The sequence below is a fragment of the Parambassis ranga genome, chromosome 18, assembly GCF_900634625.1.
Source record: "Parambassis ranga chromosome 18, fParRan2.1, whole genome shotgun sequence".
In the NCBI taxonomy this organism is placed as follows: Eukaryota; Metazoa; Chordata; class Actinopteri; family Ambassidae; genus Parambassis; species Parambassis ranga.
In genome coordinates this window covers 9,239,060-9,254,951 of record NC_041038.1, presented here as the reverse complement: position 1 = coordinate 9,254,951, position 15,892 = coordinate 9,239,060, and the positions used below count along the sequence as shown (strand labels likewise).

Sequence of the window (15,892 nt, the reverse complement as noted above, 5' to 3'; positions counted from 1 at the left end):
TCTTTAATTGCCTGCACTTTATTATTTAGAGGAAAATGCTCTCAGCGGCTAATTTGAACACCCAAAGCTTCAATTAACTACAGTACAAATCATAACAAAAAGCCTTATTTGCATTATTTCGTTTATAATTCCGGGAACTCATAAAAAAAAAAATCCTAAATATTTTCCTTGTGCACTCCTTTTTTTCTCTTGTCACAGTGCCAGATTTCAAGTTGACAGGTCAATGAAAAACAGGGTCAAAGTGCAGCTTTATTGACCTTGGGAGGAGAACGCTTGAATGGCAACTCTGAATGCTTTCCTTTGCTAAGAGTAGCAATGCAGCGAGATGTCTGTGACAGCTCTCCTCTTTAAAAACAACAATGGCTCTGCCGGTGCAGAATGATTCTGATGCTCATCATGTATGTATGTATGAAAACAGCTCATGGTTCTGCAGACGTGATGCTGTAACACTGAGAATGCTTACACGACATTCATGAAGCCTCCAGACGATCAATAGTCATTTCCAGAACATCGATATTCATTGATATTCCAATAGCCTGTCTGGTCTTCAACACCTCAACTAATCACATCAGGTAAAACCTGCACAAGCCACAAGCAAGGAAATCAATGTATGTATCATTAGGCCAGTCGGTCTATATCTCATATGGTGGATTATGTAGACAGACAGTCATACAAATCAGATGTTTAATCTGGCGCCAGCTGAACTTTAACTACAAGCAGAGATGGAAAGGGGGGCTGTGCTGCATGGGATTATCTTGAGAGCATATTACTATATATTCCAGATGAAGCAACACACATACAGCGGAAGAGCTTATACAAACGTGTTTTAAAAACCCCTCACCTGTTCCCTCCTTGTTTCCATTCTGATGCGTCCGCAGCTCCTCTGATTTGTAGAAGTCGATGCTGGCGTACGTGTTGAGGCTGGAGCTGTTGCTGCTGCCGACTGCTGCACCTACTCCCCCGACTCCAGAACCTGCACCCAGTACAGAGAAGAGGCGAGATGGGGCCTGGCTTCCTGAGGGCCCGTCCAAGCCCAGATGGGGGCTTTCTTTGTTGGCCAAGTCTAGGTCTATGTAGTTAAGGCCTTGCTCTGTGGACGAACTGTTTGTGGGTAGGGACTGGAGGGGAGATTGGGCAGGGGAGTCAGTTATAGCACCATTCCCCCACAACATGCTTTCGAAGCCCAGCCGGCGGGCCACAGCCTGGGTGTGTTCTGGAAAGAGGGAGGCAGTCGAAGATGAAGTAGAGGTAGTGGTGGGGAGGGATGGAGGGGCAAGAAAAGTTTCTGAACAGTGCCGTCGACGGCCTTGGGGGTCAGCCCGGATAACTTTAGCCCCCTGGTCTGGGTTGGGTCCTGATTTTGCAAGGGGGAAGTCTAGCCCCCGTGACAGCACTGGAAGAGAAGGATCAGTCCTGGAGGGAGATGGGGCTTTTGGGGATGATGGCCGAGGAACAGTTTTGCTACTTAAGGTGAAGGCCATCTCTGTGTAGTCTCCACAGGATATCGGGGACTCGGACTCGCTCACAGATGGAACGCTCTCTCTGCTTTGCCGAAGTGGGGCCTCGGCCACTTCAGGTCTCTCTTCACGAGGATCAGTAGTACCCTCATTACAAGCTTTAGGTGCATGAGCAAGTGTTGGAGGTGTGGGTGGGGTGTGGAAGGAGGGGAAAACTAGTGGGGTAAGGGAGAGGGGTGACGGGGAAGGAGAAGGGCCCAGGTCCATGTTGACATATTCAGATGCAGCTGGGGGAGTGATGGGAGCAGAGGGGCTACGAGAGAGAGGCATAAAATTCCCTAAGCAAGAAGTTGGCCTGTGTTGAGGATGCTGGCTGCTTGAGCCATGGGGCAGTGATAAGCCATGCCTAAGACCCCTTCCCCGCCCTCCTCTACTCCCTGCCTGGTTGCACTTCTCTCCTTTGAATTCAATGCTTACATACTCCCCGGGGCTTTTAGGTTCTGGTGGCAGAGGGTTCTCACGGACCCTGGGAAGGGTGTTAGCTTTAGATACATCAACAAACAGGCTCACTGGCCTGCTTCTAGTATGGCTACCTTGCTTGGATAACCCACCAGAGCTCCGTCTCTGCTGGAGCTTACTACCGTCTTTGGACTGAGATCCCCCAGCCACGTTACTCCGGTCCTCGCTCTCCCCGAGGCTCTCACTGCTGGCTGAGCTGGAGGAATATGAGGAAGAAGAGAGCGACAGGTGGCGCCCGACCGCTGAATTACCTGCTGCTGGTTGCTCTTGACGCCCTGTGATGTTTCTACCTCCTCCCATTCCCCTACTACAACTCCCGTTGGGTCTTCTGCCTCGTCCAGGGCCATCATCAAAGTGTCCAGCAGAGGGATTATGTTTGTACGACCGGGGAAGGGAATAATACGAGTACACCATCTTGGGTGCTTGTTGTTGCGAACTGTTCTCCAAATGGCAGGTGTGCTCAGGAGGTGGAGGGCTGCCATTTACAGAACGTGCACTAATGGGAGACATGTTCATATAGTCACTGCCTGCCCTACTGTCTGCACTGCCACTGCCCACCCAAGCACCTCCAGAGAGACCTCCACGCTGGTCAGGGGAGCAGCTGCTGTTGGGGGACATAATCATATAGCCGTCAGAAGAAGGTGGAGGTCTGATCTGTTGTGGAGGAGACACGCTGTTGTTAGGAGTCATGGCCATGTAATCGTCAGCAGCTTTGGAATCAGAGTCAGGGACACAGACAGCCAAAGACTGGGACAGGGACACAGGAGGCTGAGTGACTCCAGGCAGCATAGACATGTACCCATTGTCCACACCTATATCTACACTACCGCCTGCAGCTCCACCCCCTTCTGTTTTGAACTCCCCTGCCACATCTAAGTACCCTCCTCCTCCATCTGCTGACCCAGCGCCCACACTAGAGTCCCTCTGTGTGGAAGAGCAGGTGGATGTAAAGGACTCTCGGCTAGTGCTCCTGGACATGATGGCATAATCAGCTGAATCTTCTTCTGTGGGCTCCTCAGCTCTGCGCTGACGTGGAGCCAGCCTTTCCAGGGCCATAGGGGGTAAGGAGGCCCGCTTGCTTAGCAGCCTGCGTTCAGCTTCACATTCACGGCTGGAGGAGCGGCGCAGTACTCTCCTGGTCTGGGGCTGGGAGCCACAGGATGATGTCCCAGGTGCAGACATGGAGCTGGACGTCAGACTCCCTTGGTTGCTGTTGCCACCGCCACTACGTTGGCTCATTAGGATGTAGTTGGCTCCATCTTCACCAAGTGACTGGCTGCCAACACTACCAACAGAGCTTCCAGGAAGGCTTGGAGAGGGCAGGAGTGTGTGATCCCCAGGACTAGAGCCATACTCATCTGAGGAGCCATAGTCACTGGGTGAGCCCGAGACAGACGCACGATGAGAGGGGACACGACTGTAAGCACCACAACCTGGACCAACATTGGTTGAAGAATTTACACCTCCAAACTCAGAGCCATGTCCTGAACTTGAGGAGAGACTTGGGGCAGGGGAGGGTGCCGGGGTGGAAATAGAGCGCATCAGCCCAAGAGGAGTTTTAGCAGATGTGGTGGGGACTGAACGGGCTGACTTTGACCTGAGGATTGGGGTGGTGGAGCAGGAGCCATTGGCGGAGGGGCTGGAGTTCACACCATGGTTTGGCATTGTCCCTGCTAACCCATCTTCACCATTTCCCCCATCACTGGCTGTGCGAGACCTCGGGAAGCTATGTCGAGGGGTGGGAGAAGCATTGGCGCTGGTAATCCCTGCTCCACCATTACCTCCTCCTGGAGGCTCAGTACGAGGTCTGCGGGTGAAGCCGACCTGACTGGGAGGAGGGTTTGGGTGGTGGCGGCGTGAGGGAACACTGATGGGATTTGAAGCAGTAGCACCGCCTCCAGGGCCGGAGTTCGACTGAGACTTGCTGCGTTGGCGGAACTCCTCGCTCAGTGCCTTCATAGCCTCGAGCAAGGTTTCATGCATGTTTTGGGCGACCACTGAATCATCCACCTAAGACACGAAACAAATGTTCCCCTTAAATTTGAAATGTGACCAATTTTATAGTGCAAATTAATAAAGCATCAACCTACTGACACTGCCTAAGACATAATGCAGGGTTACATGAAGCCTGTGTACATTTGTGACTAAAGGTGAAGCCCTCTGTATATAAATGAGGCTGTAGATTATAGGCTTACCTGCATCCAGAACTCGCCAGGGCCAGTCACAGCAGAACGTCCCACCTCCACAAAAAAGAAGTTTTCTGAATGTCCGCAGCGTCTGACGTTCATCAGCTGAAGCACCACAGCAGCAGCATCAGAGTTGAGCTTCACAAAGTTAACCGTCTTCTCGGTCAGGCAAAGGCGGTAGATTCCAACCAAGTTCTTGGCCTGCCCCAGGCCTTTGGGCCACACCTTCACCTGCCACACTTCTTTGAACGCAGGACCAGGATTGGGCACTCCGTAGTCCCCTGCAGCGCCGCTCTCGATGGGATTCTTACCTAAAAGGACAGGACAGAGACAGAAAGAGATAAGCACAACTGCTGCAAAAGTGCACCGACACGACCTTCATGCACCTGTGAACAAAGGAAACGCCAGGTCAACGCACCCATATTTACCCCTTAGTGGAGGACATGGTGCCATTATTATGCAAGGTGCTGATACTGAGCTTTTCACAGATTTTCAAACCAGATCTGAGTACAAACAGAGCATGCACCAGCCTGTGAGACCGGCTAAGTGTACCTGCAGGCTCCATACCTGGGGTCTCATTCTTCAAACTACACACATGCCTTCTGAAACACACCACCAGTGTGGAAAAATGAAGCCGCTGACAACTGAAGCGCAGCACAAGAATGATGACTACGAAAGAAAAGCAACAGTTGTGGGGGAAAAACTGAGGTGAATCAACTTGGAAAATGCTTAACATGTGAGTTTTGTCCAAAAACCAAAGCAGACAATGCTAAAACCTGCATTCAAAGGGCTTCTCAAGAGGCATTTTCCCAAGCTACTCCACTGACAATAAACTGGCTTTGTAAACTAATAAATTGTAGTGTCTTTTAGCGGCAGTACAGACAGTCTATTCATCCTTTGTGTAAAGTGTGCTGTATTCAGACAGTAGGGAATTACTGAGGCGATGAAACTCAGGAGAGAAAGGCCTCTGTGAGATCTGATCCTAGACTAGTAGGGGCCAAACAAAGGCAGGGGACTTATTTAACTGCTTAGTGTTTGCCTGTCTGTTTGGTCCTTTAAAACTCTATTGTTCACAGATCTGAGGAGAAGAGTGCGCATTATCCCAGGAAAGTACCTTAAATTTATCACGCTGTGGAGCTCACTGTCAGCAGCAAGTGACACTACCTCCGAATGCATCACAGATTTCCCTCTAAGCTTATTTACTTCTAGAATATCACATCTGTTCACAAAGAGGGATTATAACAATACCATTCTGTGACTCATGTTAAGGGTGGATTCTTATTCTTCTTTGAGGAACCACCCTGAAAAATGGCCCCTATCCTCCCATGTACTACATTTCTTAGTTTCCTCTGTCATATTGCCAGGTTGGATAGGTCTCAGCATGATGACTATCTACAAAAATCAATCAACATAATGACAAGAGTGAAGAAACAAAACCTCCGCAAATAGTCTCACCTGGCCCCCGTATGGGAACAGGACGTTCTTTGTGCATTGACAGAGAACTGAAGCACCCGACATATTAGCCTGTCACAAGTTTTTTTTTTTTTTTTTTACAAACTATGTATAGACAGTACTCAGGTCTGATACTTAAACTGTCCCTGTAATTCCATTTCAGGGGGCTGCACTGTACATAGTTCTTAGTGGCACTGAAAAACTGTGGTGGCAGAAGTTGACAATAATTTATGTTGTTCATGAACCCCACGAGAACTTAAAAGGACCTAAAAGTTCCTGTAAAAGGAAGGACACACCACCTAGTGCCTGCCTGGAGTTCCTAGGTGACTCTGTGTAGCTAACTGCTAAAAGCATTGAAAAAAATGTGGGGTTGAGGGTTAATAATGATTTATGTCATTTATAAGGCCTGTGAGAACCTAAAGGACCTAAATTCTTTGAGGCCGCATCACGCATTCCACAAGTTACTTTAGTGGAAAAACACCTGTAGAAAAAAAAATAACAGCCACGCTCTACCCCTTGTGACATCATACAGGGCTGTACATCTTATTGACTCATTTAGAAGCCCTCGTTTTGATCAATGGAGTAAGCAAAAAAGAGAAAGGCCTTTCCTCATATACTGTATGTATGTCTCTACGCACACTGGTAAGAAATGATTTGGCACAGTCTGGGTAATCACAATGGGACCTGACCACAAATCTATGCTTGTATGTCTGCGTGCGTTTGTGTTTCCTTTCCCATGTTTCTGCTGCAATCACAAACACATGGAGACAAGAAGCCTCAAAATGCACAGCCGTCCCTATATTAACTGAGCTTCCGTTGTGACAAACATTTCCCAAGATCCTCATCACTAAAACATTTGTAGTTGTGATTGCAAAAGAGGGGGAGAAGTCTGACGTGTCTTGTTCCCCAAAAACTCGGAAAGGGGCCCAGAATAGATGTTTTGTTGAAAGCCTGTAAGACTGTGGCTTAGTGGCTGTGTGTGTGGAGGCACTCCCCCTACATTAGATGACTCACTCAAGGCCAATGCATGGCTGTTTTATGCGCTGCTTTTCTCTGCATGTGTGAGGATCTCTGTGTTGGCTTCCTAGATTTAGATTTACAACAGGAAGAGATGGTTTTGGGGGACTTTTCTGTGGGGAGCAAGGGACGGCAGGAGATCGCAAGATATCATTAGAGCTATTAAGAAGTGGAAAAGGGACATTTAAGAGATTGATTGGGTTAAAAGCAGGTAATTACAGGCTTTTTTTTAAAACTAATTTCTCAATCATTCACTGCTAAACTCGTATTGCAGAGCAGCATGAGTATCTTTTTCCCTTTCAAGAACCCATTTTGTCTTGAAGAGAGCACAAGTGTGTTGTTTGTTTTGAGTACAGTGCAGCCTTAAACCTAAGCTGTGCCCTCAACAGCACTTAACACACACGCACCCATGATCTCAGGGCCACTCTGGCAGTGCACACTTATCGACAACTCTCAGACGCACTCAAAACTTTAAGAGGTTTTACTCATGTAGAGATGCCTGATCACACATCGGAGATCTTTGCTCGTGGGTTACATAAAGCCTTGCCTGATCTCACCCAGTATGAATTATAGATCGGCCCTTGCTTTCCTCCTGAGGGGATCTTTATGGTAGTGAGATGGCTGCTGAGAAAGTGCTACACTATTTAAATCATTTTAAGGTTATCAGCCGGTCAGCTTCCGTCTGTCGCCACCCGCATACAACAATAAAGAGCCCTCAGCAAAACAATGCAGAATGGCCCTCAGCTGCAGATCAAGCTAAAGGGCTAAAGCCGGATGCACATGAAAGCAAAAATACACCTGGAGGTAATGAAGCATCCACATTAAACGTGCTGGTGGAATAACAGCAATGCGTGCAGAGCAAACATTAAGCCAACCTTGATAGAACCTTCAGGGAGCGAGTATTTCGGGACGAAAAGAGATTTTTGTAAGCATCATATTTCCCCCTTTTTTCGCATCATAAAAAACAAGGTACACTGACTAATTCAAGCTCCAGCCGTTTACTTCTCTTTCTCCACGACCACACATGAAAGTTATGCGTATTTCTTGATCGGCGACCGGTTCTGGCAACACTGGTGTCTATTCATGCCAACTGTTGAGCTGCAGCCCTTGAGATCCCAGACTGTAAGTACTGAGACCTAGAATCCAATTTTTTAACTGCAATTTTAAATGTAAGGATTTATAGGTCACCTCTGCCTAATTTGGAAGTGAGTGGTTAGATGTTACAAGGGTGCCATTTTTACCCAGCATGATGCCATGTGACACCTAATTATTGTTACACAGGAAATAAGGATTCTAGCTTAAAAAGGGCTCGCTTTTTATCTGCACCAGAAACGACCTTTAAGTGGCCTTTTTTGTGACAGGATTTGTTGGAGAAGGAAGTTAAATGACTTAAATTTATAGCGAGACGTCTTCTTCGGTTAGCTAATGCAGCCTGTAAATCAGGGGAAACTACTCTGGCGATGAACCGGCTGGCTCGCGATAGATTCTGTTTCAAGTTTCTGACCTCATTGCCCTCCACGCTGCGCCGCACCATAACACCACAAAATCCTGCACAGAAACTTCTGAGGCCTAAACCCCCAATTCTCTTCCCACCCCCCACCTATCTCAGCTACTGCGCTCCCCCCGTTACCACCACCACCACCACCGCTCCAAGCACAGAGAGATAGGACGCAGCTGTGTGTCCTCACAGACTTTTCAGGGAGCCACCCAGCAGTGAAAACAGTTGGTGTAATCTCTGGCTGCGATGTGTACCCATTTTCCTCTTTTTCAACTCCTCAACTTCCGAAAACCCCCCCAATCGGGGCCCACACTCAGGGACACAAAGCGAGTTCCCAGCATCTGCCTAAGGTTCCCAGGAGTGCGCACAAACACACACAGAGACAAAAGTGTACAAACGTTTTAGTGGCACATTCAAAAGTTTGTCTCCTGAAAAGACACACACACACACACAAAGCCGAAGCACTTTCAAGCAGCCATCTTGGATATTTCTCAGCAAGACATGAAAGACTTATCTTCAAAAATATTTTTTTAGAGATATATATTTTTACTGTGGGACTCTGCATCATTTATTTATCTGAAAAATACAAATCATTTCTGCTGCTTTCAGTTTATCCTCTGAAACAACGTCAATCCGAGTCGATCCGTACAGTCCTCCATGTTTAATTGACCCAATTTACAGAAGGAGTACATGGCTCAAAACTGAATTTATATATTATTTACATTATTTGGAGACAGGAAAATTATACAAAAACCCCTTTAAGCACAGGGCTATAAAATAATCCTACTATAAATTAACCTTATGATACTGTATGTTTCTTTGTTTAACTGAAACGCACTGAGAGAATACAGAGAACGCTAGGTCTGTGAGGCAGACTTCCTCTGATACACTGTATAATGGACCTCTAAGAGATAAGGAGGAAGGGTTTTCGTTCATTTCAAGCCATATTTCTAATGCATTCACCGTCAGGCGGATGAACTTCCTGACCCCACTACGACAGCAGTAATGGTCTACCATCAACCAACAGTAATCAATACAGCTCAAAAAGGTTACTAGGCATCTAAAGCCCTGTGGCTCTATGATGCTCAACATATTGGCACTCATTGACTAAAAGGATTATGTTGCCCATGGCCTTACTTTGCTGTCGATCAAACGGGAGCACTTAATTGATAGGCTGCTTCGGCAGACCCTGACCCACCACGGCAGCTCCGACATGAAGCAGAGAACTCAAGGCCGTTTCTGACTCACAATATTTTACTGTATGCCTGACGCAACGAGCTGCAGCATCAACAACAAGCCAGAACCAGCCACGCTAAATCCTGACTGGCCAGCACTGCCCTTAATGAAATTAGAGGGTGATAATGTGCGCATACTATTTATGCAGAGGAAATAGCCTGCGGCAGCTGGACGCAGGCTCTAATGGAGCTTTAGTTCAGAGGATAAAACTGTATTAAAGATGGACACGAAGAATGTTCGACAGCATCCACCCATCTTTGACTTCGTTAGCACACAGCCTCTACTGTGCCACCAGCGGCTGACCCTCGAGACCATAATTACTGCCTAATTAGGGAGATGAGCAGTGCTTAAGCACGGCTTAACATTTAATCGGCCGGCTCAGTGAACCAATGTCGAGATCCAGATCTCGTGGGGCAGAGCAGCCAAATGACAGGATAAAAACAATCCAGAGCCACAGACGGTCTAACGGAGAGAACCAGGACACTTTCTCCCGGGTTGGTTTTGGTGAGGTCCTCTTGAGATTTGGAAGCTGTAGCTCCAAAATCATTTGCATGCATTTGTTTGGTGGCAGTAGAAGTGTCAAAAATTACACAAAGATAATCCCCGGGTCTAATAGATAGCAGGTTTACAGTGAAGGAAAAACTGGTCTGTGGATCAGCAAGAACAACCACATTATTATATTTGGAACCAGATGTGGCTCCTCAAGTGTTTAAAACGTCATTTATTTGGAGCTTTGAACACGGAAAACTAGATTCAATCGAGATTTACTGTACTGCAGTGATGTCAACAAGCCTCAGAAGATCATAACTGAAAGGATCAACGATGCTCACGGTTAGAGGAAAGAATGACTATTTCCACTATTTCCACTATTTTCTAGTCCAAATTGAGAATTTAGTTTAGTGGGCCATTTGTCCAGATTTTTTTTTTCAATATTTTGGGGTAGAATCACAGCCTGAATCACAATTCTCCCCTCAGATTAGGTCGATTTAGTTCTTGATTGAGATTTTAACCTTGCAAACTGCACAGTCGCCTTTGTACTAAAAATGTGATTGAAATGAGACGTTTTCTGCGTTTCCTGCCGTCCCTCATTTTCTCACCTTTCCCTCATGTTGGCTTTCTAGCGGCTTTTCGCTTATTTGCATCTCCCTCCCACCTGTTTCTTTCTGTGTGTGTCCTGTGCGCCTCCCCGTCCTGCAGCCAGACGCGACCACACATTGTGGAGCCGGTTCCAATCGTTCACTTTAAAAAGGGAAGTTTAAAAGAGCCGCTTCGTTCACGGCCCGACACGCCACTACATCCGACTTCTTCCATGAATCCCGGCTGGTTTGGGGGTTTTTATTTAAAGCTCTTTGCCTCCTGAAACTCATATGACTGAAGAAGCCTTTAAATAAAAACCTGGAACTAGCTTTCACGGAACTGAAAGTCCTCAAGTCCACCCCGGTGATGGCTGCCTTCCAGGAAAGCAGATTTGAACTAGTCCCATTCACCAGGTTTGCATTTCAACCTCTTCCCTGTGATGATGAAGGAAGGTCAGCATTCATCACTTTGACTGTGATGATGACATCATCACTGCTGTGGAGTAAGACTACAACACAATAAAAACAAGGGATCCAAAGGCTCGGCGGCTGACGGCCAAAGTGTGTAAATGTAGGAGAGGGACGGGCTTCTCTCGGCGAGCAAAGTAAATCTTTTAATGGTCAGATAATAAATAACACTGTTTGTGTTGCTGAATAACTAAAACAACAAGGTCTCATCTGATTCTGAGCGTGTGCTGTCAGTCTGTATCTGCTGTTTATGTTGGCCTGTGTGTTAGTGTGTGTCTCCGTCTCATTTAGTGCCGCTGGCTCCAAAGTTTGACTTTAACATATTCCTTTATTGAGGTCAACAACAACTCCCGAGGTGCCGCCGCCTAAGCTGCAGGAAGGTTTTTCTGGCACAGAACTAAACGGTCGTGGGCCGCACCTCCGCCCGTTTCGTCGAGGTTAAACCTTTACACACTCGACTGACTCCTAATAGTTGAGCAAATAGCTGCCCTCAAGCCTGATACTGTACTCGCTGCCTGAAAGGGTCTTACTGGATTCAGCTGAATAAATAGCTGAGATCCTGGCCTGCACAGCAGCTGGCTCGTGTTTAATTACCGTCGACTCGAGGGGAGGCTGTGCCAGACTGGACGGGTTTCTCGGTTGCTTTAGGTGATTTTCCCAGCCCGGTAGCACCGTATGACGGCATCCACAGTGTTTATTGCACTTCCACTGCATGTATGTGCTCCAAGTTATTCCAAAACAAGCTATAAAGGAGGACTGGTGAGCGGTACACACACACCCCTGCACAGGTATCAGATTGAGGGAGTGGTCCCCTGGAAACTATGTGAGACAGACAGTGCAGCATCTCTTGGCTCCCTGCCGCTCAGCTTCACCCAGTTTGCAGGCTGTGAATTCTTCCGTCTCCCTACCGAGACAAGTGGGGACAGAGACTTTGCTGTAAAGTGTGTGTGTGTGTGTGTGTGTGTGGACGAGGCAGGAGAGAACAGAGAGGTTCAATCAACATACAGACACCAAAGACTTGAAACTGCTGCACATACCAGAGGGGGGGGTTATTACTGGCAGGGATCCTAAAAGTGTAGTTTTGTGGTGTGTGAACTATTTTCACACATACAGGTTTAGGCAGCAATTGGCTGTGAACCTGAAACGTACTCTCTCCTATCGGAGCTCTCCCTGGACAACTTTCCAGTTTCCATCACGATCTTGATGGAACAGCAGTCTTAAGTCTGACCCCGTTCATTTGTTTGTTAGATCCCGGTTAAAGGTCAGGATAAGTCCGAACCACAGTAAAGCATTGGTGTTTGTTGGCATAGCTCTCATTCCGCTGAGGATTATGGGAATTCGATCAATGCCAAGGCTACAGCATAGCGTCACCACTGTTGGGAGACGTTTTGCAGAAGTCTCCAACAGTGGTGATGCTATGCAGAGTTTGGAAGCACCAAGAATTTATACATAACATTCAGATGCTTTTCTGGAAAAAAATAAATAAATATAAAAATGCCTGAGCAGCACCAATGCAGTACAATGATCCATGCTGCAGCCTTTATGCATTGTGCTATAAAATCCAGCTTCTTTTCAAGTTTGCAAACAGACAAAGGTTCCTCAGAGAAGTGCGTCTTCTGCCTTTCAAGCTGTTTTTGTAAAAAAAAAAAAACCATTTCCTTCCCATTTCCACCAGCTGAACTCCGCTCCAGTGGCACCACCAGCGTCTAGCCTCCAGGGTCCCGTCATGTTACTTGGTGGTTTATTCAGGACAGGACTCCGCCTCAGTCTATCTGTTCACTGTTCTCTACTTCCAAATGATCCCTCTGCATATCAACACAACACACATCATCCTTTAAGGAACCAAATCCTGGTCCTGGTGCAGGCATCATTTCTGAGGTGAAGAAGTGAGGCATGATGTCCTAACACAAAATTGCTGCACACACACACACACTCAGTGTTTATGTGGCCTGATTTTTTTTTTACATGTGCACAAGCTGCAGCAAAACTCCAGCAACAAAATGCCTGCCAGCGCACGGGTTTATACACAGCAGCCAGCCGCAGCTCTTTGTTACTGTCAGCGAGCGTGATTTACAGGAGAAACCCAACACTTGTAACAACAAAAGGAGACGTGAGCGGCCGCAGAGCTGCACACCGATCTGACCTGTTATTTGTAACAGACACACGGGTCATGATGATGGTTGGCTGTCTGGGTTTTTTTTTTTTTTTTTTGGGTGAAAGAGGGCACTCACCTGCAGATTTGTGTGCAGACGTACACCCTGGGACTGTGAAAAAATAAAAATCAGATTGTCTGAAGGTGTTTCTGGTTGGAAAAACTTTCCCAACATCTGTGTCTTCACTCTGCCGCCTCACAGACACTTGTCAAATACTTGGAGTGGGCTTGTACACACAGTCACAGCCTCGGCCGGAACAGAAAGAGCTGCTGTTTGGATATTTGGAAAATATATCGACTCTGGCTTTGATTATTCGCCCCCATCCGCCTCTCAGGTGCCTTTTTTTTTTCCTCTCCTCCCCATCACTAATCAGTGGCTTTATGTAACAGAGCAGCAGGTCATGTGCGAGAAGCACCTTGAACCCGTATCTCGGTTTGCCAAGATTGCATCATGTGTGTCCCTTCTGGCCCGTCTGGTCTCTCACACAGCCAGAGGAGGAGGAGGAGGAGGAGGAAGGCCGAACAGGTGATTTTGAGTTGCTGTGCTCAACACTATTGCTCCAGCAGCTGTGTTTACACAGCCGCCTGATAAACACAGAGGAAAAAAAAACATCTAAGTGGGTGATATTTAATTGTCTTTGCAGATGTTTTGCACTTAGAAGAGATCATTACGAATTAATAACTTTGATTTTTTGGGACGATTTCTTCACTCTTAGGATCAACTGATGTAATATTGCAGTGTCAGCAGAAAAAAAACGAGCAGGCAAAGTAAACAGGGAGGACAGGGTGTGTTTGAGTAAGCTGACTTTGGGACAGAGAGACAACACAGCTGAGGCCCAAACATCTGAGAAGAAGGCACAAATATCTTGACCTGACACCGCTGTGATAAGAAGTGTTTTGGAGGAGGATCAGCCCCACGGTGCAGCTTTTTCCAAGTGTTTACAGAGTCAGAGGCCATTTGTAAACAAGAAAGTGTGAGGAATAAGACACAAACATGGCAGAAATAAGTCCAGAAAACTGGTGTGAAACATGTCCCGGGCTGCAGTGCGCTTTTCTGCTGCTGCAGCATCTGCCACGTTTCTCCTTCTCATGCAGCGTGTGTGCATGCATGCATATGTGTGTGTGTGTGTGTGTGTGTGTGTGTGTGTGTGTGCTTACTTTTGCACTGCAGCTCCACCATGGCCTGATACCATTCGTCCTGGTCCGCGTCGTTCTCGGCGGCGATGGCGAAACTCTCGGCCCGGGTGTAGAGCACGATCATGTGCTTGTTCTTGGAGTCTGCCCGCTTGTTGATGTTGAAACACGTCTCCAGAGCCAGCACTTTCTTCGGGACGGGGGCCTTGCCGCGGAATTTCTTCTCGCTCTCGTAGTACTCCAGCCGGGCCGGACCGCGCTCCGAGGCGGCGCGGAGCACGAAGTACCGCCGGTGCATGGACTTCTGCTTGCGGAGGTAGCCGCTCTTCCGCACGTCCTCGTAGCTGTGCTGCTCGGTCGCTTGGCTCTCCATGACGCTCAGAGTCTCTCTCTCTCACACACGCGTAAAAATAAACTTCTGTTATTATAATTCTTCTTGCTGTATTTCTGCAAGTTTAGCGAGGTGATTCAAACATCCCCGGCTGCTCTCCCCTCCCTCTCTCCCACAGGCATGTGAGAGGAGAGGCAGAGGTCGGTATGCTTTGCTGCTACTTTGAGTCCCGGAGCTTAAACCTGAAGCAGGGTCTGTTTACGGCTGCAGCTAGCGTTGGTTTCCTTCTTTTTTGGGGGGGGTGTTGTTTTCCTCTCCAGAAGACGGACGACCTCAAGTTTTCCACACACAGAGGAGCACATGCGGCGCAGCTCCCCCTACTTCTCCACTACTACTACAACTACTGCTGCTGGTCCTGCTAGACCTGCTGCTGTTTCCAGGCGCTGTCTGCGCGCTTTAATCCCGGTTCACCGAGAGCTCAGTCCATCCCGCCGCACACGGTCCGTCCTGCCCTGGTGGAGCACGGCTCGTCTCGTGGCTGTGGCGCGGAGCGGAGCCACCGTGGAGCAGGACTGTCACTCAGCGCTGTACTAGTACTCTGAAACACGGTGCGTTCACGGACCACCGCGAAGCTCCGACAGCAGAGTTTTTCTTTGCACATGGCAGGGCTCTCTGTAGATTTGAATGCTAAATAGGGGACAGACGATGTTATTTATATACGTGGGAAGTTGTAGCAGCCAAATAAAGACATAAATAAACAATGTGAATCACAAAAGAATGAACACAAACAGAACTAAAAGTAATTATTATAATTATTATTATGTTATAGCACAAAAAGAGCAGTGTTCTTATAGAGAATTGTTACGTTTTATGAATATAATTTCACAAAACATCCTAACCCTAACATAAAAACGGAAAGCAAATTATGAATGAATGAATGAATGAATGAATGAATGAATCTGTTGGGAATAAGGCCTATAGTGTTTTCTAGCTAACAGACTAGCAATAGATTAAGCTAATCTGAATGCTGAAGTTTTTTATAATGCTAATTATTCATCATAATAACGTCCAGTGATGTAATGATCAACGATTTGTGCATCGTTACCTGCACATTTATTCTCTGCTTTACCTGGGTTGCGCTAAACTAACCTGTGTATTCAGGATTTCCCACTGCACTTGAATGCAGCAGCACCGTGTCAGCCTTGGCGCTTCCACCAGTGCATCATGTTCTATTTAATGTAGAAATCCCCTTCTGCTTTTCACTGAATATACAGACACACAAGTCTTATGCACTCAGTGATTTCCCAATAATATTGATTGATATGTAGAAGATCGCATAAAAGTGATCAAAGCACATAAGTCGTTT

The 15,892-nt window shown here is 47.2% G+C and overlaps 1 protein-coding gene across 1 annotated transcript in view; it reads right to left on the bottom strand.

Annotated features, from left to right (window-relative positions):
* Positions 1-15,105, bottom strand: part of LOC114450767 (insulin receptor substrate 1-B) — a 39,329-nt gene extending 24,224 nt beyond the window's left edge. The window contains exons 1-3 of the mRNA XM_028429138.1: positions 14,220-15,105; positions 4,172-4,473; positions 842-3,986 (exon numbers count right to left, since the gene is read on the bottom strand). Coding sequence (XP_028284939.1) covers positions 842-3,986; positions 4,172-4,473; positions 14,220-14,568 — 3,796 coding nt within the window. The 5' untranslated portion in view covers positions 14,569-15,105. The remainder of the gene's footprint in view (positions 1-841; positions 3,987-4,171; positions 4,474-14,219) is intronic.
* Between the last annotated feature and the right edge of the window lie 787 nt (positions 15,106-15,892).